The sequence below is a fragment of the Penicillium alfredii genome (genome assembly GCF_028826965.1).
Source record: "Penicillium alfredii strain IBT 34128 chromosome Unknown utg000011l_segment0_segment0, whole genome shotgun sequence".
Classification (NCBI taxonomy): Eukaryota; Fungi; Ascomycota; class Eurotiomycetes; order Eurotiales; family Aspergillaceae; genus Penicillium; species Penicillium alfredii.
The window spans coordinates 1979829-2004736 of record NW_026622708.1 but is presented as its reverse complement, the minus strand read 5'-3'; the positions used below and the strand labels follow the sequence as shown (position 1 = coordinate 2004736).

General features: G+C 50.0%; 9 protein-coding genes across 9 annotated transcripts; 3 read left to right on the top strand and 6 right to left on the bottom strand.

The window, feature by feature from the left end:
- Positions 1-366: 366 nt before the first annotated feature.
- On the bottom strand, positions 367-2684 carry NUU61_009165 (phosphatidylinositol-3-phosphatase YMR1; the record flags this gene model as incomplete). Its single annotated transcript, XM_056659690.1, has 2 exons — positions 367-2124; positions 2181-2684. 2 exons carry the CDS (start codon positions 2682-2684, stop codon positions 367-369), a joined length of 2262 nt encoding a protein of 753 aa, XP_056507983.1.
- Positions 2685-3655: 971 nt separating this feature from the next.
- On the bottom strand, positions 3656-6034 carry NUU61_009164 (putative respiratory complex assembly protein Rmp1; the record flags this gene model as incomplete). Its single annotated transcript, XM_056659689.1, has 1 exon — positions 3656-6034. One exon carries the CDS (start codon positions 6032-6034, stop codon positions 3656-3658), a length of 2379 nt encoding a protein of 792 aa, XP_056507982.1.
- Positions 6035-6271: 237 nt separating this feature from the next.
- NUU61_009163 (N-terminal C2 domain-containing protein) lies at positions 6272-7576 on the bottom strand (the record flags this gene model as incomplete). Its single annotated transcript, XM_056659688.1, has 5 exons — positions 6272-6854; positions 6923-7335; positions 7396-7419; positions 7476-7492; positions 7564-7576. 5 exons carry the CDS (start codon positions 7574-7576, stop codon positions 6272-6274), a joined length of 1050 nt encoding a protein of 349 aa, XP_056507981.1.
- A 1026-nt stretch (positions 7577-8602) lies between these two features.
- On the top strand, positions 8603-9004 carry NUU61_009162 (uncharacterized protein; the record flags this gene model as incomplete). Its single annotated transcript, XM_056659687.1, has 1 exon — positions 8603-9004. One exon carries the CDS (start codon positions 8603-8605, stop codon positions 9002-9004), a length of 402 nt encoding a protein of 133 aa, XP_056507980.1.
- Positions 9005-9639: 635 nt separating this feature from the next.
- NUU61_009161 (uncharacterized protein) lies at positions 9640-10044 on the top strand (the record flags this gene model as incomplete). Its single annotated transcript, XM_056659686.1, has 1 exon — positions 9640-10044. One exon carries the CDS (start codon positions 9640-9642, stop codon positions 10042-10044), a length of 405 nt encoding a protein of 134 aa, XP_056507979.1.
- A 754-nt stretch (positions 10045-10798) lies between these two features.
- Positions 10799-12789, bottom strand: NUU61_009160 (uncharacterized protein; the record flags this gene model as incomplete). The annotated part of the gene is made up of 2 exons (XM_056659685.1): positions 10799-10837; positions 10915-12789. 2 exons carry the CDS (start codon positions 12787-12789, stop codon positions 10799-10801), a joined length of 1914 nt encoding a protein of 637 aa, XP_056507978.1.
- A 3672-nt stretch (positions 12790-16461) lies between these two features.
- On the bottom strand, positions 16462-17452 carry NUU61_009159 (uncharacterized protein; the record flags this gene model as incomplete). Its single annotated transcript, XM_056659684.1, has 2 exons — positions 16462-17273; positions 17326-17452. The coding sequence occupies 2 exons, from the start codon at positions 17450-17452 to the stop codon at positions 16462-16464; spliced, it is 939 nt and encodes a 312-aa protein (XP_056507977.1).
- A 122-nt stretch (positions 17453-17574) lies between these two features.
- Positions 17575-18055, bottom strand: NUU61_009158 (kinase-like protein; the record flags this gene model as incomplete). Its single annotated transcript, XM_056659683.1, has 2 exons — positions 17575-17910; positions 17936-18055. 2 exons carry the CDS (start codon positions 18053-18055, stop codon positions 17575-17577), a joined length of 456 nt encoding a protein of 151 aa, XP_056507976.1.
- Positions 18056-22928: 4873 nt separating this feature from the next.
- On the top strand, positions 22929-23948 carry NUU61_009157 (uncharacterized protein; the record flags this gene model as incomplete). The annotated part of the gene is made up of 1 exon (XM_056659682.1): positions 22929-23948. One exon carries the CDS (start codon positions 22929-22931, stop codon positions 23946-23948), a length of 1020 nt encoding a protein of 339 aa, XP_056507975.1.
- Positions 23949-24908: the final 960 nt, after the last annotated feature.

The window sequence follows — 24908 nt, the reverse complement described above, 5'->3', positions numbered from 1 at the left end:
CGAGGTCGGAGTGGTGCAGTTTTGAGAGATCAGTATTTAGTGGGGAATTTTGCCTGTAGGGTTTCTCCTTCCCGTTTCAGCCAGGGCTCAACCCTCGCTTGCACGCCCCTTCCCAGTTCAGGACTAGCGTATCCGCCTAATATATCAGGCGATAAATTTACAAGGCAACAAGGCATTCACTCAAACATCATACCCCCATGCGATCGATGGCTCTCGACCTGGGGATAGGCGATCGTAAAATGCAAAGATATCCATGTCCTTCTTAGAAACCACAGGTATTCTCAAAGCGCGTAACATACATCACATCATAATATGCCACGCCAAGAAAAAAAGACCAAGAAACAAAATCTTTCCATATGTCTTCATTCATTGCATCTCTACCTCCATCTCCTCCGGCTTTTGAGTGGCAGATTCGCTCTCTTGATTCTTTGAGAATGCAAGATTCGATATCCCTGCCGTCACGGATGCCATGCCCGATGATGCGGTGTGACTAGCGGCAGCGTTGTCAGAAGCCTCAGTACTCACAGACTGCTGGGAAGTTTCCACTCCGGTCAAGACGGGCGTTCGTTTTGCACTGGGATTATCGCTGGCCGCTGGTGCACCCGAAGGACGGGGTCCATTCATATCTGCATCTTCTCGACCAAATGACTCACTCCACCATCGCGTCTCGTTGACACGAGGAAAGATGAGTCGTTCTTTGCCGCGTTGATGGTCATCAACAACGGAATCGTACTGCGGATTGGTGAATTGGTCTCGGCGAGCGAGGAAGTAGTCCCACACGCTTCGTGTTCGGTCGCGAGCCTTGGTCTGCACACGCTCTCTCTCGCTGTTGAACAAAAAGGTTCCGAACTGGCAGGCGTAGAGGTGGTAGAGCAGCCGTCGCAAAAATCGCTCGTTAAATTCGAACCGTGTCGGGTACTGGTGTAAGAGCTGGTAGGTCGCATCCAGGAACTGATGAAAAACAGGACTCGTCTCCTTCACCTTGGTAACTTCCTTCTCAGAAACAGCGGTGCGAGGCATGGAGCTGGCTTTCCTGGCCGCGGGGCTATCAGAGTCATAGCTCTGGAGCTCTCCGTCGGAGTCGGGCAAAGAGTCCCGGCTAGTGTTATCGCGGCCAAAGAACCCCTTGGCGCTAAGGAATGCGTTTTCGATGGCTTTTCCGGCACCGCTGCCATCCCCAAATCCACGGTTGGAATCTCCGCCGATACGCTCATTCTCGATCTGGAACCACTTTTCACTGTTCAAGTGACCCGAGCGGTGTCGGAACATGTGCCCGAAAGAAAGCCAGTCTTTCTCAACGAGAACCATGAAGCCTTCCATCGTCCTATAGTACGGATCCAGACAGATTTGGCTCAAAGAACTCAACTGGCTCGTCCGATCCCAGCCGTCAGAGCAGTGGATCAGCACATGGGAATGTGTTAAGCCGACTTGGCGAGCAATGACCCCAGCCCCATCCAAAATCCCGGCAATGTGCTTCAGCCAACCACTTCGCGCAAGCTGATCGCGACTTGGGCCCAGAGGTGTTACATCCGACTCCTTCAAGGCCTCGACCACTTTGTTCAGTGAATCTCGCATGACATGGATATTGTCAATTCCAAGGTATGCTTTAGTGGCGAACTTGTAGTTATCCATGTTCTCGGAGCCAAGACCAACCGCTTGCATTGCAAAGGCATTGACCGTTGGGCGTGCATCCACAATCAAATTTTGCTGCTGGGCACCATAAACTGAGGCTTGCTCCTCGGCGTCTCCACGCACCGAGGCCAGCAAGTCATCTTCCAGCTCCTCGGGATTTGCTATGTCAGGGTCCGTTTGGCTGGTTTCTGCACTCCCTTGGCTCGAGTCCGAAGCCTCCTTGTCCAGGCTAGGTTGCGTGAAGCTGCCCAGGTGTCTTTCTGAGCGAGAGGTGGAGAAGATGGCGGCAAGAAGCTTTTCATCTTGGATGCTGCGGTTCTGACGTACACCGACTAGGGGCTGAGAGCTCCTAGTGATAGTACAATTATTGACGGGATGGAAGTACGTAAGCGTAGGAATCCTTGCTCGGGATCGGTACCGCCCTGCATAGTTGAGGGTGTTGTCCGAGATGGAAGAAGGCACGGGAAGAAGAGCGGGATAAGTCGGGGAAAACTGCAGGTCTCCGTCAGCAGAGCACAATGCCTCATGGACATAATCCGAGTACACACGCCATAATCAACATTTATTTCCGAGATACGCCAACCCTTTCCATCTTCCAAAATACCCTGGCGTTCCCACTCCTTGCGCGGATCATACAAATCCCATCCATTGAATTCCTTCTCCGGCGGGGGAGGCTGGTAGGAAAAGGCATAGAGTTTATCGATGCGACCTGATTTGCATGTCCACTGCTTGATGCTATCAAACACTTCCCGTGCTTTGGTCTCATTTGTGAAAAAGAAGCAGGCGAAGAGGAAGTCTCGACACCGGAGGCGGATGGAGGAGAGCTGGCGGGACACCGCGGGAGCTGGCCGCAGGGTGCAGAAAGAGATGATTGGATAAGTGATCCAAAGCTCTCTTGGTCGGATCGCTACCCCCTTGGCTTGGTCTTCGCTGGAGATCGGGGGAACGTGGGAGAAGATCAGGTGGTGAGGGGTGAGGTGGAGGGTGCCGTCAACCTGCTCACCATGGCGAGCCAAGGTCACGTTTTCAACCTGGGTGGGGGAAAGAGACATGTCAGAAACACAATCAAGTATACCAGAAGACTTGGTTGACTAGACCAACCTTGGCGATCCGTGTTCTCTCCATGCCTTGCGAGTCACTGGGTGCGCATCATCTTCATCCTGGATGAGGGGAAAGGACAGCAGGTGAGGTTAGCAGGACACCGCACGCTGGTCGATGCAAGCGTAGTAGAGAGAGAAGAAATTAAGCAATGGCCTGGACTATTTAGTCCCAAGGACCAAAATATGGCAGTTCCAAGAGAGTTGGGGCAGAGTGAAGAGGGCGGTTACACGTCAAGGTCGGGATCGATCTGCTGTGGGGCTCGTCGACAACATCACTGGGGGATTCAGCAATCTGGGGTTGAGTGCTATTTGTTTAATATTGAACTTGATCTTACTATTTGGTACTTGATATTTATTACATTGATCTCTCTGGGTTAATTTATCGATGGCTTCGAATGTATTTTCCTGCATAAAAAGATTACCTCTTCACAATATATTTACTCCGATGTATATACCAACATCGCACTACTAACTGTTAAAAGATGAGCTGGAAAATACCAAGACAGACTAGCTTATAAACCGTAAAACTCATTTTTGAGCTCCAATATCATGAATATCGAGCCCATGAATCTATGAAAATACAACAAGTGAGCCTTGAAATGTGTCGCTATGGTGAGGTCGAAAAGAGTATAATACTCATCGAGTTTGGGTTACATGAAGGTGCACCATCCATGCTTAATTTTTCTTTCTTTGATATTGCCTTTGGGTCGTGCTTGGATATCTCTTCTCGACTCTACGCAAGACTAGCCTGGTCATCGATGCAATAAGAATACCTGAAGAGTATCAGCACACTGAATAAATAGACAGAACACAATCGACATCATAAATGCAGAAGAATTCCAGATATTCACATAGATTATAGTACATAGCCAACGCCAAAATGCTGGGTTCTTTCTATTATACATGAGCGCATGCAGATAAGCTTAATTCTCAGCTCTTGTTCTGTGGATTTGGAACGCCAGGTCACAGGCGTCAGTGTAGAACGAATGGAACTCCTGGTCAAGGGGCCCCGGGGACGAGTCATTTTCCAGAACTGGCTCGTCGCGGGGGATTCCCATGCCCAAAGATACCTCTGTTGTATGGGCAGCCAAGAAAGGTCCACTTTCGTAGAAGCGATAGTTGAGAGGCCTGCCATCAAAGTCGTATTGCTGGCTAGTAGTTGCCCGGATATCCCTCAGCGGAGGTAACATGTACTCGACAGTAGTATTAGTTTCAGGCTCTGTGCTTTCCAGCGACTCGTCAGAAGTGTCTTTCTTAGTCATGGAAGCATTGTGGTTTGCGGAGTCCGGAGATGCGAAGATATCAGTTGGAAGGGAGACTTGACAGAATGCCGGCACAGGCACGGGACCGCGATGACCGTGAGCAAACAGATCACGCAGAGATTGCTTGATGCTTTGTACCATTTCATGATGACTTGGTGATTCGGACGATGTGTCCAGAAGCTCTCGGGATACCGTGCGAGTAAACCGCAGGTCCAGGCCATTTTCCGGGAGCAGATAGTCGACGCTATTTGTCGTAAGGATGGCCTTTACACTTCGCACTTCCACACCATTACCCAAGCGACTGGCATTGCGTGTGGGGTTCACAGTAACCTCAATGTCAAGCTCTGGAAAGACACCAGCATGTATAGCCGGTGGGGTCAATCGAATGTGATGTGACTGTAATTTATCTCTGGGGGAAGTGGGTGACAGCGAGTCAATGAAGACGGACATTCGAGGTATGTCAGTCGTGAAGGCCCTAGGAAGGATCATTTTGCCCAGTTGCGAAGCACTCAGAGTCATTTCTTCGAAAGAAGACTTTTGCATAAAAAGACATCTCCCAACCGCAGCCGTCACTGATTCATGGATGTTGGCACCCTCTTGTGGAATGGGTTTTGCAGTCGGAACATCCCGGAGAAGCTTCAATAGTTGGTCGGACAGTCGTGTTTGGTGGTTTTCAAAGAGGGGTGTCTCAATTTCCTCGGCTTCTGCAGATTGCGCCGAGGACATAGCCCATCGGAACCATGGCTTCTGTCGACGGTACCATGAGGCATTGGCCTCCAAACTGAAGTTGTATGTGCTAGCCGGCTGCGATGCGGGAACGTAGGTTGAGAATGGGATCGGGGTAAACGCAGTCTCGTAAATAGCCAGATTCAGTGTTCTTCGGGCATCGTCCGCCCCCGATTTGTTTTCAGCAAGGTAAAGAATCTTCTTCGGGGTCCCAGATGCTTCATGCTGAATGACTACCCCGTATGTTTTGTTGACCCATTCCAAAAAGTAGGGGGTGAATGGCTGGCCGCTGCCAGATTTGTGGGCATGCGGGCCCAATCCAACGTCCTCTTTTTGAATCCTGCTGGCGGCATCGAGAATGATGTCGCGGACAGGCTCGCAATTCACCTGCTTGCCAGTGACTTTCACTAATCCCAAGGAATGCGTGGTGTCAATGCGGACGTCATGTAAATTTGCCACCTCGGCAAGGGAGAATTGTCCCGCATGAAGGAGTAGAGATATGAATTGAGATGGCATCTGAAATTCCAGCTGGCCAATCTCATCAGTGACAGACATGTGCCAGCAGTCCCGGAGGATTCTTTCGGCCAGGAGGGCTTTTCCCCTCAAGGACTTCGAGTACTTCGTCTTCGAGATTCGTCCCGTTATGTCGCCAGAGACCTGATCTGCTGCACTCCGTTCGGTAATACGCTCCTTTGACAGCGCATTCGCATCAACCAAGGTAGAGAGCCCCGGTTTCCACGCTCCGGGTTCCAATATGGAGGCATCCCCCATGTAGTTCTCGATATAGTCTACTAGCTGTCGATATGTGAATGAAAATTCCAAATCGAACCGTATGTTTTCCCATTCAGTGGCCGACAATCTCTCCTTGGGTTGGTATGATCGGCGGCAGTGCTCGATTCGCTCCTTGACTGAACTTTCACTCGGGATAAGTTGTTCACTTTCCAAGTCATCCAGCATCGATAACAGAGTGGATTTCTGTGTATCTTCCTCAGCCGTTTCCAGGGTGCTAACCTGCGATTTGGGCTGCGGGATTCGGCGGCGAGGCGAATGTGGCACGACGATGATTTCTCCAGGTTTCCCAAGTGAATCCACTTCCAGCTCAAACTTTTCGCCCGAATTCCTGCTCGTAAATCTGCTTCGGCGATCTGGTGCGTGATCGTCCTGTGTCTCGGGGTCATGGGCCGGCTCATGGTCGGCACTGGAGGTGCTTTGCAATCGGGGGAAGGCGCGGTGCCATGGCGGCAACGATCTTCTGCATGAGAGTGAATGGAAGCGCAGAGGCCCCAATGCGGACCTCGACGGGCGTCGTAACATGTGGAAGAAAGAAGCAAGACCGTCCAAGCCGGGCTTCTGCGGCGAACTGGGACAAGATGAATCAGTGTCGCGATCGTTTTTTTGCCGATAATCATCGCGCTAACTCGATAAGATACGGTGCCTCAGGCACCTATCCATCAACCATCCCCAACATACATTTGAATGGGAAACTAGGAAAAATAGGGATTCTAACTGTCTTTCAATCGATCATACATGGAAAGTAACAAGTCCATGGTATCATTCCTTCGTCGCGGTTTCCCAGCTCCGCAGATCCTCCCGTACATCAAACTCGGACAGTTCATTGTTAGCACTCCGGATCTTCCAGCCACGACCCTTCGCGCCGTCATACAGTTGCTGTTCAAGGCTTCCACCACTCTTGGCATGGCCAAGTGTCGAGAGAGAGTCTGGTGTTTTGCTACTATTGTGGGAGTGGTTGCTAGACGAGCTTTTCGGTCGCCTCTCGAAGCTTGGTGATAGCCTTTTCCCGGAGCTAGTCTGTCTGTTCATGCCCTCCACATCCAGCAAAGAGACACGGTGATCACCTTCGACCGTGACTCCAGACTGGGTATTGTGGGCTTGGTTATTCCAGCAGGAGCTTCCAGCAAAGAGTTCTTCCACCAGTTTGTCGGCGGGTAAGTCGCCGGCTCGAGATGTCCAGGACGCCGCCAGAGTGCGGCGATACATGTCTTGCAAATCTGCCGTTTCCCGGCTTTTGGCATTGATCGATGGCAGTTGCCCGAGTTCATCGGAGTCTCCAGGTTCAGAGGAATGCACAACTCCTGCAATACCCCCAAAGACCGTGGCAGACTTCAAAGACGGCCTATTTATGATCAGCATCACGGGATATAGACACAAGACATGGAGAATTTCTGAGGAGTTTAGACGTACGTGGTGTAGTTGCGGTCACCTTCCATCTGGCGCATGGCCACCCCGATTTTGACGGTGCTATTGACCTTGCTGTCATACATCAAGTACCTTCGGACGACCCCTTCATCTTCTTCTACCTTGTCGACATATTCGGCAAGGTTGAGTTTGAATTTGCCCAGCACGACCTTTTCAGATGTGGGAGAGGAATTGAATTCCTGTATGACTTCGAAGTGGATGTCACATTCCTGGAGCATCGACGTTCGGTCGATAGTGAGCCTGACTTGCAGGACTTTTTCGTAGTTCCAGTATGCTCTGTGGTCACTCAATGTGGATTTCTCTGTGTGACCCTGATGCTCTGTGGCGCTTGACGCCGGTAGGCGCCATCGCACGAAAGCCACACTATTGCCGAGTGGGACATTGTTGATGTCGATGATCTTCGAATAAAGTCAGTAAACTTGGCCATGGGCACAAAGGGAAATTTTTGCAATGCTTACTTTCAAAACAAGCTCAAATCGCGGCTAGAGATGTCAAGTTAGCCTCAGATAGCTGCAGCCAGTACTTTCGAGTGACATACCCTCCTGTTCTTGGGGACTATTCCACAATAATCACATTAGCCATATTCAGTAATTGGAAGTACTCTCCAAAGCAAGTTTCAAACACACCAAATGCCTGCATGTTGGCCGAGGCAGTCACGCCACTAGGCGGAATGGCAGAACTGCCTCTCCTTGTCTGAACTCAGCGGAACGATGGCACAACAGTTGATCTACTTAGGACCTGCATAAGGGAGTTTGTCTGATTTTGAACTGGGATCCTAGCGAAGATAACATGAGAGACACAACAATAGACTGAGATCAGGAAGACTGACTGCGCTTCCGGTGCGATGCGGATTAGCAGGCCACGTGATTGGATTTTGACTGGCAGAAAACATGCCATACATCTGCTATTCTTACTTTGTTCTTTTGCCATTTCTAGTTATTGTGGGAGTATATGAAATGAATGTTATATACTAGCTCATCTATTAGTATAGTGTTATATTACAGGAATTGAAAAAAAAAAGATATGAAAAGTTCTATCTCGCGAAGTATATGTTTTAAGGACCGTAAAGGTTAACATATAACATATAATATCGAAATAGATATTATTAAAAAGCTACTGTAGGAAAAATAGGTTAGCTATTATTTAAATTCTAACCGTCAAGTTATTGGAAACTTGGGGACTCGATATATGACAACACTTTAGCCAAGTTACATGTCCCAGAGTCCCGGGTGACTGGCATAGTCGGTAGGGCAAGACACTCTATAGGTCGCAAAATTTGCATCATGAAGGTTGACTGCTCACTTATAAAATACATTGTACAATCACCTAGATGTGCATATCTCACTTTACTTGCTAAATATCGACATGCGACATAGAATGGGGCGGGTCTAATCTTACCAACAACCAACACCAACAACGCCTTCTTGGCACAGCTTTCATGGGATGCATCAATGGTATTTTTGTTAGTAATTGTTGGGAGAATACTATTAATTATTGGCAGATGTCAGAGGTGATCCCCCATAGCCTTAGCCCGGAATAGAGCGGGCACTTAGCAAGTTTGACCCCACGGGGAATCTATAAAAGGGGACAAGGCCATCCCTTTTTAACCGAAACTACATTATTCAACAGTATTTTCTGCCTAGTCTCTAACATTATTTGCCCATCATGCGGCTCAATACTCTGTCCCTCATTGCATTCGTGGCGTCAGTCTCAGCAGACTGGACGGTCACCACCTACACAGACAAAGAATGCGGAACAACCTCGAGCACAACTGGATATGTACGCTCAGGGCTCAAGGATGATGACACCGAGGCCCGAGAAGTCTGGGGCAAATGCGTCAATATCGATGACAATGTCGAGATCAACTCGATCAAGGCCTCGTTTGACGGCCCCGATACCGATGGCATCGTGCGCTACTGGGCTGAGCCCGATTGTCCTGACAACAAATTTGGCTTGAACATCAACTTTGAACCCAATAATGATCAGTGTCAGACGGATAGTGTGGAGAAGGAGTTTTCCAGTAACAAGAAATATCCTATTAAATCATGGGTCATTCGTAAGGCCTGAGTGGTTTAAATTTCTTACGAAGCTTTACATACCTAAACTGAGGTAGGTTATGTTCCTATGACCCATAATATAGAGGAAGTTCTTGACGCTTATGAGGTACTGTTATGGTTTAGGTGCCTTCTCGGGAGAAATTACTAGCCCGCCGTGCTTGACCTAGAACTAAAAACTTGTTTGAGAAATGAGCCTCTGTACTGTCCATTGCTCGGTGATCAGAATTAGTATGAGACCAAAGAGAGAGTGTGTATTTCTAACGCTATATTCTATTCGATTTCATCGTACTGTAGACAATGATACTAAGTCGGGTTTTGGTCCCATTGTGAGGCCGGAAAGGAAGAATCCCGTGGCGCAATTTCATATTTCCTCTCCTTCTTCTTCTGACGTATTTTTGCTTTTTATTCTTTTTATACTTATTTTTATTATTTTTCAAGTCTTCAGTCTGCTATACTTAGGGCGGTGGCCTAAAAGCTACGGCAGAATTGGGCAGAAAACTGACCGCTTGCGGGCTGCCGCTGCAATCACCGACTTGACAAGACCAATTTTCTTTTCCCAAGCTTTCCCCATTCGACTATTGCATCTCTGCTATCGCCTCTCTCACATACTGGCCAGAAATACCGAATTTACTGCTCACCACTGCAATGGAAGCTGAACCATCGCTCCCCTCACCCCCGTCCGAATCGGCGCCAGCCGTTCCTCTTGATGCATCAATACGCACCACTTCGATCCACCCTGACTGTCCCGAGATCCAAGTCCCAGGAGAGCCATTGCTATCATATCGCTATCACCCAGTTACCTGCCAACCAATCGAAAATCTAGATGTGCGCGTCGAGCTGGAGCAGCTACGGCAACAACACCCATCCCGTGCTGCAGCCCTCCGTGCACAAGAACAAGCTGCCAAAGAGGTGAAAGAGCGCCTGGAAAATGCCGAGCGGAAGAGAGAGAATGTTCAGAAAAATATCGACAAGAAGATCAAGGAACGCAACACGGAGATGAAGGTCTTGTCCAAGTACCAGGAAGTGAAAGCGTCGGACATTCCGTCTTGAGTGGGAACCACAAAGGTGATTCGGCCCTGAGAAGCCAATTTATTCCAACACTTGATGGAGGGACACAAAAGTCAACAATGCTTACAACGATTGGTTGTGACCGGGTGTCCTTGTGTGCGACACCATCACTCTTCCGAACAAACTGGAAATCATGAAACAAAACCGGATGCTATCGACTACCTTCGATTGAAATTTGTCGGGGTTTCATCTGGTGTGAATGTCAGTCTCCACCTACCGATTGGCAGTCTGGATCTGCAAACCCCTTTCCCCACATCCACTTGCAAATAGGCCTCTGCCATGGGAAAAGACGGATTCTAGAGATGCTGCATGGCCTACCACTCGACACGAAACCCCGATTGGAGTTGATATGCCTCCATCAACCAGGCCCACTCCGTTGCAGGTGGTAGCTGCAGAGGGATACTCTACAGCCACGCGTCCAAAATGATATCTTAGGCAATACAGGAAACACGATACCATTAGGTGGATACCGACGGGATGGACGAGGATACCGGTGTCATCACTCGATATGCCAGTCTAAACGAATCGCTCACATTTTCCCCGCATCAGTCTCAAGTCAATTTTACAGCCTACGAAGCACAATGAAACCATCCCATTTGAGACAATTGCACCCAAATATCGTGAATGGAGTGAGTTGTCATTCAATTATGTCGTATTAAACATAGTCATAGACCATTAATCATGAGTTACCATGAAACTCTCGTTGCAAAAGAAAAGACATCAAAAAAAAGAGACCTCACATCGAGCCCAGCAGCTTCATGACCAGAGGAAGCAACTAAAAATCAGAGTCAGCCAAGAGGTTCAAGCACCATAAATAAAGGAAAGGAAAAAGGGATGGGAGAATCAACGTACATCAGAAGCGTCCTCGATCAAGGTCTGGGTCTCGTTCACGAACTTCGGCGTGAGAAGATCGCCGGCGTTGTCGAGAAGCCCGCCCACTTCGGACAGAAGGTGTGGCGTGATGACAGGCGAGACATCGCTGATGAGGTTGCGGGTGTTGTTGACGAACTTGGGGTTGAGCAGGCCCGTCGCATTGCCCAGCAGGTAGGAGACGTTGTTCAAAAGCTTGGGCGTGACGGCCGGGGCAACGGCGTCGATGAGGTTGGCGGTCTCGGAGACGAACTTCTCGGTCAAGAGCTTGTTGGCGTTCTTGAGGAGATCGCCGACGTGGCTGAGCAGTTCCGGGGTGATGGCCGGCGAGACGCCGTCGATCAGGCCCTTGGTTTCGTCGACGAATTTTGGCGTGAGGAGCTCGTTGGCGTTGCCCAACAGCCCGTTGATCTCTTTGACGGCGTCGGGGGTCAGGAGGTCGTTGGCGTTGTCGATCAGCCCGTCGGTCTTCTTGACGAAGTCTGCGGTCAGCAGGTCGTTGGCGTTCTTGAGCAGGGTGCCCACGTTGCCCAGGATGTCGGGCGTCAGCGACTTGGACACGCCGCCGATCAGGTCCTGGGTTTCGTTCACGAAGCCCGGCGTCAGCAGGTCGTTGGCGTTGCCCAGTAGCGAGCCAACCTCCTTCAGCAACTTTGGTGTGAGTACCGGGGCAACGCCGCCAATCAGAGACTTGGTCTCCTTGACGAAGTCGGGAGTCAGCAGGTCGTTGGCATTGCCCAAAAGACCATTGATCTCCTTGACCGCGTCGGGAGTCAGCAGGTGGCCGGCATTGGTCAGTAACCCGCTGATCAGCTTGACCGACTCCGGGGTCAGGAGGTTGTTGGCGTTGGTGAGCAGGCTGTTGATCTCCTTGAACAGCTCGGGCTTGAGCAGAGGGCCCGCGGCCTGGATCAGACCCTTGGTCTCCTTCACAAACTCAGGAGTCAGGAGATGGTTGGCATTGCCCAGAAGACCGTTGATCTCCTTGACCGCGTTGGGGGTCAGAAGGTCATTGGCGTTCTTCAGCAGGCTGTTGATCTCCTTGAACAGCTCTGGCGTTATCATAGGAGCAACCGAGTTGATCAGATCCTTAGTTTCCTTCACGAACTCGGCCGTCAACAGGTCACTGGCGTTGTCGAGCAGACCGGTGAGCTTGTGGATGAGGCTCTTGGTGAGGAGTCCGGAAGCCATATCCAACAAGTCCTTGGTCTGCTGCGTGGTCTTGTCATCGAGAAGATAGGCAATGTGGTGGAAGAAAGATTCGATATCCGACAGCAGACTTGGCGAGAGAAGACCCTTCACACCATCGAGGAACTTGACAAAATCTGAGAACGAGTCCAGGAAAGTACCATCCGGAGAGAGGAGGTTGTCCGAGCCGCCAGAGCCGCCCGAACCACTCGAGCCAGTCGACTCGGCTGACCTGGTCGCAGAGGGCGTTTCTTTGGCAGAGCTGCTGCCTTTTGCGCTAGACGAAGCCCCGGTGGGAGCAGTGCGATCAAGCTGCAAGAAGGGTTCCTTGCTGGACCCTGTGGACTTGGTGGACTGCGCGGGCTGACTGTCCGACGACGCGTTCACAGACTCATTGTCGTCTTTGCTGCTGGAAGATCCGGTTCCAGCTGCGGTATGAACTGCAGATTGAGTCCCGGATGACGGAGTCGAGGTCTCTTGGGCTTGGACGAGAGACGTGTTCTCCGATAGAGAATCACCGTTGGCATCGGGCTGGGCGGCAAACAATGGGTTAGTATGGGCCTTTGCCGATGGAGTCGATCCCAGGGATGATGATACCTGGGCGGCGGGACCAGCCAGCGCGGTGCTGGAGAGCGCGAGGGTCGAGAGGAACGCGGCGGAGAAACGCATCTTGAGCCGTTTGGTCTGCGCACAACACACAAGTCACACACAGAGAGCAAGCAGTTGGAGGCGGATTGGCTGGCCGTTGACGTCTGGAGAAAAAGCTCGATCTCATCCTGCATGGAGATCTCACGGTTCCTTTTATGTCCCTGGTCCCTTGTTTTCTCCGCAGACCCATTATGCGATGGAGCAAGCCGAGGACCACCAGAACCTCCACATGTGAAGCAGTTTCTGGGCTCCATCGAGGACCCTATCTTCTCTCACTGATGTCAGTGACGGGGAGCGGTTGGACCCATTCCAGCGGAGAACTTCCCCTTTTCGTTCCGTGTTGATGGGCCGTGAGTCTCCCGATTGTTTACCCTTCGCACTACTTGGTCCGTGGGAAGCAGGCGGAAAGGGCACACCATTGAATAGTTTCAACCAATAAAGCGACACAGCACTACCACTAGTGCCTCAGACTTGCGGGGGGAACAAATAAGAGGCATGGGAAATTGCGATGGTCAGGTTCTCGCATCGCCTTGGGCTTAGGGCTCGACAATTTCCCCCCTAGACCGCGAGATCGGCATAGAGTAAGTAGCAGTCCTGCTCGGACAAAGTGGGCAATTGACAGTCCACACGCCCACTTAATACGGCTCTAGTAACGTGCCGATCTCGGTCCAAGCGAGCGCCCTGATTGGATCTGGCGGGTGGTCAAGGTGCCCGTTTGGCGTCGTAGCGAGGTATAAACCGCGATGAGTATGGGCTCTTCTGACTCCTCGCATAGTAGTGAGCTCCACAACCACGACTATCCCTCGTCATTGTGCCTCTATGAAGCTTGCGGGGTCGCCTACAAAGAGAATTTCCCGTCATCATTTTCCCTGCGGGGACGGGGCCCATGGGGAATGAAAATCGTGCTGTGGGGAAGCTTGTCTATGCGCGCGCCGACCGAGTCCCTGGAATAGCGTATGTGATTGAATAGTGACTCACGAACCAAGTCTATTCTAAATTGCTTTTCTGGAAGATTTCAAGCCACATAGTGGCTCTTGGAATAAGAGAGGTTGACCTGACTCAGGAACATCTAACTAGGGTTCCTGCAGGGTGCCCGATGACCTTGGAATGGAATCGAAGGATCAAAGACCCTCTAAGTTGGTGGAGCCTAATTGTGTTTACTTTTTACTTTCGGAGGATTTCCTCTTTTTTTTTCGGCACATGTGAGGCCGCTCGCAAAAAAGAAACCAAATAATGTAACCCACGTTCGTGCGCGGGCCCTAGTAGTTGCTAGTGCCAGGATCGGCAGCGCGGGGTGGACTGGCTTGCCTAGGCAATTTCTTGTTTTTGGCAAGGAGAGCCCGGGGAGAGGGCGCTGGAAATTCGGATTCTTTTGATCTTTTCTATGTGCCTCCCGGATCCAAGAGTGCCATTGATTTGTAAATCATCGAGCCCACGTATATAGTCTAGTTGTATATAGGAGCACTAACCAACTCTAGACAATTTTCCTTTCCTTTCTTTTCTTCGAGACCTCTGTTTTCATTTATCTGTCACTATTGTGATGATGACTATTATTTTCTTATAATTTGCATCGCCCTCATTTGTTCCTGGCCGATCCTCATCCCGGGACAGTTGAGACCCATGGACACGTTGGGTCCGGGTCCGGGGAAACGGGTTTGATTGTTATGGAAGTTGTGTGCCAAGTCGCCGTTTCCCGGGGTTGTGAGGCATTCCCTTGTGACGATATTCCCTTCTCGTCTACTGGCCGAGTTTTGGTAAGAGCATTGTTCTCTTTCGACGATCTTTGCCTCAAGAGTATATATACAGTGCTTCCGGGAATCGGTGTCACCACTTAGACTCTTTAGTTGCTTCTTGAACCCTAGTACCACGCAACACTAATCTATGTTAGGAAACTATCAATACACATAGCCCATTTTTAATACAAAGCTTTATAAATTAAGTTACAATACATTTGTCCCGTCGCTGTATGGGCTGCGAGAACCTTCTATTGATATGCAAAAACAATGCAAATGTAAATAGAGCAAATGGATCTTGCAGTCCTGTGGCAACCTACCATCGTCCTCCCACACCACAGTACCATACGAGTGGCAACCCAAGCACTGACTCAGAACCGGGAAGCACGGATTGATCCACACAATAAACTACGCCTCGAGGTTCACAGGATGCTCATGGTTCTGCCGATCATTATACTCAACCTGTCAGACTAGGATTCTTTTACCTGACATGTTGTGGAACTCTCCTTTGAAGCCAATATGCGATGTTAAAATGACTAGGCTCCTCAGTGGCGTCTACTCTCTTGAGATGATGACTTACGCTGTATATAACGATGACGATGCCTTTCTACCTCAGCTGCCTTATCAGTGGGATCGGACTCCCTCGTATGCTCCTACCCCTGGCCGTGAATGCACTCCACCCATAGACCCAGTGCGAATATTTAGCGAACGTTCGTCGCCTTTGAGACAGACACAGTCTGATGAACTGGGATTTCTTCGAGTGCATAAACGGGGAGATGGAGGAAACAGACGATGAACAACCATCAGAATGTATTCACTACTAGATCGAATGGAGGGTAAAACTAAATAACCGGGTTGTGGCGAAGGACACAGAACAAGATTTGACCCTGTCACCTACTTCGTACTGGGAGCAGATAAAGGAAACAGCAGGAAATATTCTGCGGAGGAAGATTGCCCGCGACCGACGGGTAAGACTAGACGACACCAACCTGGTAATATCCGTAAATGACTGTTCCCAATCGGATCTTACCAAGCGCTTTGAGGGCACCAGTATCGACTGGATGATGGTGGAGAAGCAGCTCCTGATATAGCCCAGTTTGTACCGTCTAGGCAAGAAGCTCCGCATCCAGGTATCTATTAACTATATAGATGACCACGGCCGACTCCCATCCGACAGCGACAAAAGAGGAAATTCATCGGCCACCAAAGGTATACTCTCTGAACGAAACGTTGAGCTCGACGCCGAGCAAGCTTCCGGTCAACAATCAGTTTGGCGGGATGTGTATCGAATCATGCGGTACCCAGGACCACCATACCGCCATAAAGGACAACACTGCTGGCAGGATCCCGATAGGGAAAAACACTATAAATTACGATCAAACCACATAAAGACCCTCATCAAATATGTGCAGCAATAGGGGATACTAGAGACCCACGATAATGTTCCCGAAAGCCTTCGTGAACAGCTCTATGCTGAGGAGAGTCAGCGGTTAACACGACGGAAGAAAAGCCCGGATGACTCTGCAACTGAATCGGCATGCCCTCCGATCCACCTTCATGTCCTCCCGGCTCAGCCACATCAGGTGTCAACCCCTACGACTACCAGTGCTGAATCTACCCATTCAGCTCCTGGGAAGCCTGGTTCGATCGATGTTCCTGGGCTTCTTGATATAGCTGTGGAGGAATATACTCTCTGGCATCAATCACGGGTGAGCAGTGAGATCTTCAGGGACAATATTCAGAAAGCCCGTGATGTGGCCCTGAATAACTATCTCGACCTCAAGCAGATTCACGAAGATCAAGATCCAGATTTCTTTGTCAAACATAGTGTGAAAGCAGGAGCCGGCCGGCGGTTCGTTAGCGACATTGGCCATTGGGAGAAGCAACGTGGAACGAAGAATGGCAATGAAGCATGTTCGTGATTTGTTCAGGCATAGTCATATTATTCTAGCGCTGCGTGCTATTGAATCTGTTCTCCTTTCGGTACAGCCCGTGATGTATTCAAGCTCTCTTCCAGAGCTGGTTGCCCCCATTCTTTCATCCATTGTGAGTGCAATACCTGGTGTGCTGTAGCTCTCTCCTTCGGCCGGAAGACTAGCATTGATTGAAGCATTTCCTCGAACGCCTTCCTCTCTATCTCTGTCACCGTCTCTAGGCCCGCCTCGTCTCGAGGCTCCTGGATACAGTAGTCAAATCTCTGTCCCCAGGTTTTCCGCTCGCAATTCAGGCCTTTAGACGTTCCTGGTTTCACATCAAGCTCGCCTTCTTCGTTGAACCATTCTTTTCTTCTACGCCACTTTACCCACCATTCGGGAGGCAAGACACCAAGAACTTCGACTTGCTCCGCGGTGACACGGTCTGCATTGGGGAAAAAAGCGTCAAATAAAGGTCGCTGGCCCAAAACTTCCCAGATCGTACAGGCGAGTGTCCAAATATCCGAGGCAAACGAGAGCGGTTCGTCAGAGAATCGAGCCTCAGGTGGCTGAAGGAGGGGAAGGGTTTTCGAGGAGAACCTGAGCGTTTTGTGCGGATTGAAAGATTCACCGAAGTCGCTAAGCATGACCTTCTCCTCTCCAAAAGCTATCTCTTCGCTGCGAACGCCAAACCAGCCGGGGGGGAATACATGTGTGGGTACACCATTCGGCAATGGCTTGCCATCCAGACGAACAACAGCTTCTGGCTCTGGCTCTCCGAATCTCTCTCGTAGCTCTGCCGTAGAATATCGATCGATCGATGTAGGAAATTGGACCAAAATGTTGCCTAGATGAAGATCTTCGAACAACGGTTAGCTAGGCAACCCAGCAACTCTCATTTATACACATACCACCATGTACGACACCCTTACTGTGAAGGAATGCCACCCCACGTATGAGCTGGGCAATGACCGACTGCGCGACTTTGGGCTGGAAAAGACCGAAAACCGAGGCTTCTTTGGCATCAAGCAAGCTCATCTGTGCGGGCGTAGTGACGATACATCTGTGCTTCCCATTAGGGCCGGCCACCCAGAATTCGTCAATGAGGTGTGGAATAATTTCTTTTCCTGCTGTTGATGGAGAGTTCACGAGAGAATGTATTAGACTAGTTCGGGTGTGTAAGCACTGGCATCAGCGGTAATTGCTTTCACCGCCACATATCTGGCCCTTCGTAGGTCGCGGGCTAGCCATAAAGTCGAATATCCTCCGTAACCAAGTTTGTCAACGAGTCGATATTGGCCATCATCCAAGTCGTCCCCAATTTGTATAGGATGATATCCTCCTGGACAATATCTGTCAAGGTCCTCGGCGTGCTCGATAATCTTGTACTGAGCCCTGCCATGCTTTGTGCTCGAAGTTCGAGATCCGCTGGATGAATTTGTATCCAGGCTCATCTCGTCTGTTCTCCGGGAGCTGAAGATAGACGTCGATGATGTCTTTCGGTCATGATATTGGGCTGACATTAAACTGCATGCCTGCTTGTGGGATATTCGAGTATTGATGCGAATACGTGCGAACATCAGCATCTGCAGAGGCAGCATCCAGCGCAACGATCGCTTCGCGCCTGCATCGCGCCCGCATCGCGTCAGACGAATCTAACTGTGGTGATTACAGGTCGGGGGACCCCCTTTACCTCTCAGTAGTATGTGGGGCGTATATTTGCCTAAGGCCAACATATATTTCATCCCTCCCCTATTTTATTTACCTTACCTTACCTTCCTTCTCCTCTCTACAGTAGAACCCTCTGGTATCTATGACCATTCTAAATGTAGTTTAGCATTTCTTGGCATTAGGGTTCGAGAAACAACTGAAGAAGATAGGTGATGACACTCGGTTTCCGGAAGCACTGTATCCCTTTTCTTTAACTTTTTCTTTCTTGACTTTGGTTTTCTGCCCCCATCCAGTTCCCCTGAACCATGGCTACATTCGATTGTTCCTGGCTAATAATGGAGGGACAATCCCCATCTGTCACTTGATATGGTCCCTGGCTGGGTTCCTGCATTAGTGCCGGGGGATCTCTTTCACATTATCGCCACTTACGATAAGCAAATAATACTAATATAGGTAGATAATGTGTAAAGGAGTCCTTGAGTCGATCTCTCGACTACGCGGGTGCTTGCAGCACGGAGATCCTAGGGCTTGCAAGGTGTCCAATGTCGATAACTAGCGAGAACTAGTTTTCTTTTCTTTTCTTTTCTCTTGGTTATCTATTGATTTCGTGTTAGATCATGGAAAAGACGCATCCACAAAAATCCACTCAGACTTATATTTCAGTCTAGGGGACCCTCATTAGCGCCCGTTAAGTCGGACCTAGCCCGATGCTACGTCATGATTAGGAGTAATATGTATGAGCAGTAGCAGCAACTTTCTCAGATTTCCTGCAGAAACAAAATAAAGAACTATCCAAATTATGCATGGTAGGAGAGAGCCTCTAGTTACTCACTGGTATGCGATTGGTCCTGATTGTACTCCAACGGTGTGCCTGTCGATCTCCCATGAGCCCGGCGAGCCAAGTCGGAGTATGCCCCGACTGCAAATTGGAACAGAATTCTCGAATATAGATTTGGGATAATGGGCTGGAACTACCAGATCCATGATGCTCCGCTATGCATGAAATGCGCGTCCCAGCTAACTTCAATGCACGAAAAGCATCCCATGGAATATCATGCTCCAACACATCCATGCCGTCTCTGCGCAGCATGACCATAACTTCCACAACTTCACTTCCACCCTCTGACCTTTTCCTAGGAAGAAACAGTCCTACGCCATCTGCCTCTGTATAAGGCACCCGCACAAACTCCGGCTTCCCAGGCTTCGTACTAAATTCCATCCCATAGAAATCCAGTTCAGGACTGGAGGATCTCTGGAGTACTCTGGCTGTGACTCGAAGAGAATATCATATCGATTTCATAATTAAGTGCATCTTCCAGCACACCCACTGTATTTTCTCAAAAGAATATATGGCAATGCAAGCCCCTCTATGTCAAGAATGCATTTTCCAGTCCATCTGGCTCGGTGTGAGAAGAGTTTCATTGGCGGCCTCGAGATGTACGCTGTGATGACTTTACCCTCTTTCGAGAGCATACTCACTCTCGCCAGGGGTGTAAGTGAATCTTTTTTTCACCGAACAGAAAGTTGGATAGTCGATTGATGTTTCTACTCTTTTAGGCCATCAAGACTCAAGGCGAGGCTAAGCTTTTCTCATACTGTAAACTCATTTCTGCAGCTGCCACACACTGTCAACCCCGGTACCATCGTGACACCACGCACGGCAAGCTCCAAACCAATGAGGCTGAGAACATTCGTCGACTGTTTTGGACAGTCTACGTGTTTGATAAGAACATATATCTCTTGTTGGGGAGAACCTGCTATATCCAAGATTTCGAGATTGATAGGCAATATCCCTCACTTCCCACAAATCCGGCTCTCCAACCCTGAGATGATTGTTCATTCTTGGGATCAAACTAGCAGTCTTCAGAGACGAATCTATATCCGCCTTTATTGCACAGCTGCAATGTCGAAGCCCTCGTCTGAGCGAGACCAGCATATTGGTGCTCTTTCGTCTGCCATGGAGCAATGGTGCACCGAGCTAGACGATGCCAGTGGGGTTCTCTTGCCTTAGCTTTCTTCTTCTGTTTCATATTACTCTCTTTCACAGATTCCAAACCATTGCATCAAATTGATCATTTTTCTACATCAATGCCAGCGGAGTCAATAACAAAGAGATGTTTCACTTGACGCGAGGCAGTTGGGATATCATATTGTATTCGACTCTGACATGTCTTTTCCGCGCCTCACCCACACCTGGAACGGGGACAGAGATTAGCTCTTGTTGTTTCCACACAGCCCGCCTCAGTTTGCAATCCCATCTGCGGTGTTCCCCTCAATATCAACAGGCGAATCTCCTGTCCGATAACGACAATGTCAACTTGTTTGTCTGGTTTCGCTTCAGATCGGTCTGTTGATTCTTTCATATATTTAACCTTCCCTCGGGTCCTTTTGTTTTTAAAATTCACGCCTTTAAGAGCTTTCGAAGCCCTGGGGCTCGTCAATTGGGATACACATCTAGCAGGATGATTCGTTGCAGTTGGCCAATGATTCAGGTCAACTTCAATTCCAGTTCGATATCTTTCAAGAGTCACTAGGAATTGATCCAGTGGACTACCCCAGTTCCTCTGGAGCTTGTGATATCCCAAATCGATTAGTCAGTCGGCAGCCGCTTTCTCTCGATGAACATATTTGACCTGAGCCCTGAAGGTGCTATGGAGGAATGGATGTAACAATATTCATAAAATATTTCAAACCATTCCTACAACTTTTGAAAGTTGAAACACTCCTCAGAATGACTCATTCACTCCGTGGATTTGAGGTTTGTCTGGCTTTCTTCGAGAGTGTCGCGGCAGTTCGATTTGCAACCCGCCATTTTCCATTCACAAATGACTCATGACTCAGACAAACCAATATCCAGCTCCTCGTCGATGATGAAACCACATCTGCCTGTGTATCTCGGGAATCACGGCACGGTGAACTGGACTAGATGTCAACTCGACAGTTCTTCAGCTCCCAACATCCAGTCTATGTGTTGTTGAGGGTGGATTGGGCCCACATACAGAGTGGACTGCATTTATGCTGGCTTGAGACTATTATAGAATGTCCAGCAAAGCAGGATCTATACTCGATCCTGCCTCGGCACATATAGATCCTTCGACGAATACCGCCGAGCCGGTAGATGTGTTAGTCAGCCGCTCATGTCCGATACTGCCACACCGTGGCGAGTGACGTGGCGGGGCGTGTGGCGGTTCTATTTTGATTTTTATTTACATACGTCATTTGTTTACATATTTACATTTTTCAGTATTATTTACACAGGATTATGATGAAGGTAGCAATTGTGATTTTCTTGCCAGTGACGTCGACTGAAATTCGCAAGGTTCCCCCATCAGCTTCGACAAGCGCCTACTCGACCGACGCCAACCGCTATATCAACACATGACCGAACGTATATGCCGCCAGGCTTCAGTGCCGTTTCAGGGGCGGGTCAGTTGATCCTGGAGACGCGGTGGAATGAGGTCACCAAAATGGGAAAAGAAAGCATGTGGGCCTGGACCAATACATTCCAGTATGCACGATGTAAACAGGTTGCTGGTTGGGCGGTTGCAAGGTGAGTTTGATAGTGTTATACGGCGGTAATAGACCACGGCGCCTCCCAAAGTCTGGTCGTCGAGGCTCAGCCCAATCGCAGATCGTAGCAGGGATCTCGGCTGGTAGCGCATCGGCCGGACTCGGTTGCTGTCAGCGAATCCAAGCGCAGAAGTGGCTCAAGACCAGTCGTGCCCCACGTCTCCTCGACCCTCCATCAGCTGAGGTCTACAGTACGCCTCTTTTTTTTTTTTTTTCTAAGCGGGACTCGACAGGTCCGAAAATGAGCTACTCCCTAAAAAATAAAAAAGAAAAGGGAGACTTTTTTTCGCTATTTGTTTCTCCAGTGTTTCAGTTTCTTCTTTCCTGTGTGATCTGTGTGATTCTGGCCCTGATACCCTGAAACACACATAAGAAAAGGCGAAGAGTTGAAAGAAAACGTGGGGGTGTGAGAATCACTTAGGGCTTGGGGCCCCAACTAGACAAACTGGATATCAGCCATCTGCGTTGTTTCTGCGTTGTTCGACCAGGCCCAGCTGAGTAGTGGAATCTGTCGAGTTTAATTCTGCATACGCCCAAGTCGGAGGATTTACATTTTTTTTTTTTTCTTTTTTTCTTTACATGTTTTATGTAGATCCCTTAGGGGGGCTTAGCTTTTGCAGTTTAGGGCATCATGCAGCCAAATGGACGTGCAACGCCGGGTGAGACTGGAAAATCTCGTGCATAAAGAAAAAAGAAAAAAAGAAACGAAGAGTTTTTCTGTTGAAATGTTGAAACAATCTGGCCTCATCGGTTGGACCCAAGGCCGAGTTGTTTCGAGGATTCTCGCCACTGGAGATCTCACGGAGAGTCCGAGTCTTACTGGTATCATACAAACCCTACGGCTTAATGCACAATTCTATAGATCCGCACTGCATTGCCCTTTGCAGTCGTCGCCCCTCTGCCTGGTTTTTATTCTCGCGGTCTGCCGCCTTTTCTCTTCTTCTTTGTATCCTTGACTCTAACGTCCTCTCTTTTCTTTTTCCCTTTTCTCGTTTTTATATTCTAATTATTTTTGTTTTCTTTTCGCGCATTCGCCCGCACACTAATAGAATCGATCGCTATTTTTCTGGCCCCACACATATCACACACTGCTAAACAGGGTATATGCGATATCTCTAAATCAAGAGATCTCGAGATCTTGAACGGGGAACCACCCCATCCCCAAACCCTCGGGATTGTGTGGGCGAATGTCGCCTTTTATGATTTACATTCGATTTTCGACATTCTTTTCTATTGCCAACGCCGGACGTGTCACTTTTCGCACAGAGTCATAATGCCAACAGTCTTACTTCCCTCATCGGCCGCCGCCTTTGCGCCGCGGTCGTCTCCGAATGTGGTGCTGAACAGGAAGGTCGCGCCGTGGCTCACGGCCACCCTGAAACGGGTCAACCGGGTCAAGCGCCCTCTGAACAACGTCACCCAGCACACCCGGTGCCTGACCGAGACGCTGTCATCGACCAACGCCATCTGGACCCTTTGTTCGATGATGTTCCCCAAGGCTCCCGAGGCCGAGCTGCGCAAGGATGAAAACCCGCTCGTCGAGGGCCTCTTCAACTTCCAGATGATCCACATCGAGGCCTACGTTGTGCACGTCGACATGGTCTCGCGCAACGAGGTGGCCTTCAAGTTGACGCCGGAGACCATCGAGGCCCTGGTCGACTTCCACAAGGACGTATATTCGGTCGACGCCGCCGCTAACACGTGGGACTGGTCCGGGAAACAGGCGCAGTTGAAGAAGCTGCAGGAGGAGTTCGTGCAGGCCGCCAACAAGTTCGTGTACCGGGCCGACGCCGAGGCCTTGGAGGGACTGGAAGAGGACGGGGCCGGGGAGCTACTCTGCGGGCGCAGCGACGAGGCCAAGGCCGCCATCTCGGGGCTCTTCGCCCGGCTATTGCCGCCTCCACCACCGGTGGTGGATGTGATGCGGCCTGTGCCGATGCTGCCCAGCTCGACGGAGCCCGACCCCTGGTGGCAGGCCCCGATGCCGTTTGCGCCCGTCGAGTCGTGGAAAGTACTGCCGCCCAGCCCACCCCCGGCAACCTCCGGTGATTCTAATGCGAACCTGTGGGCTAGCCTTGGTTTCAGTGAGACCCAGCTTCCGTCCCCGACCCCGTCCTACACCCAGCGCTTCACGACCGCGCCGTTCCCGTCCTACGATAGCATGGCCGCTACCTCGGCTGCCCTCGCCGCCGTCCCGCTCCCCAGCATGCTCGTTCAGCCTTGCAGCACGGCTGCCAATATGACCGGCTTCGGCTGGGGTGATTTCGCCTTGCCCTACGGTACGACCATCTAGAGTCCGCGTCTCTAGACTTGACGCGGTGATCCTTTGTCGACGTCGTTCTTTGTCCTCTGGGCCCTTGCTAGGCTTCGGCACTGTTATATCCCCTTCGCAAAGTGCTCGATCCCAGACGTAGATCGTCTGCTCAACCCGATGCACGCGAAAGACTCGGGGGCTCTTCCTCTCGACAATCCTCTTTCTCCCATGGACGATCCAAGCACCAAATTCCGACTAATTGGCATTCTTGACGGCGTTTCCTTCGATTGACTCTGTTGCATCCGTGATACTCCACCTCGCCATTGCATGATATCCAGAATAATCCGTTTGATGGCATCCGCGTTGTGCATTTTTACTCTGTCTTTTGAATGTTTTGATTCAGCCAGCGTCAGCGTTATGTCTTTGCTTCTTCTTTCTTCTTTACCTTTTTTTTTCCTTTTGCATCAAGAAGCGGCGGGTCGGCTCTTTGTTTCCTTTTCTTCTTTTTTTTCCCGCATATATGTCATGAAGACTAGGTTAGCCTCGCGGCATGGGATATGAATTTGGATGTGGAATGTCCATCATTATGCGTTCAGTTCTTCTGTCGCGGTTCGACGGAATGGGACAACATCATCGAGGGTTCCAAGAGCTGACTGGGTTCAGCGTTGACGGTTCTTCTGGTCGTGTTGCTTCCTCGTCTCCATCGAGGACAGTCCTTCTGGTACTGGGTACCAGACTGGCAGATTTCCCACATAATCTGGGGATTTGGAGGACTCGTCTACGTGACGGCCCGGTTATTGCCAGTATCTGGGATGCTTAGCAAGACCGGGCCATTTTTTTTGAAGTCGGGCATGGCTGCTGTGAGTGATTGCAAATCGAGCGAGATGAGCGCTGAGAGAAAAAACTCTTGTGTCTCTCCCATTTTCTCGTCAGACCCGACGACGTCCGCCTGTGGCGGACGACCGGGCGCAACGGGGAGCTAAGGACCGAACTATGCCC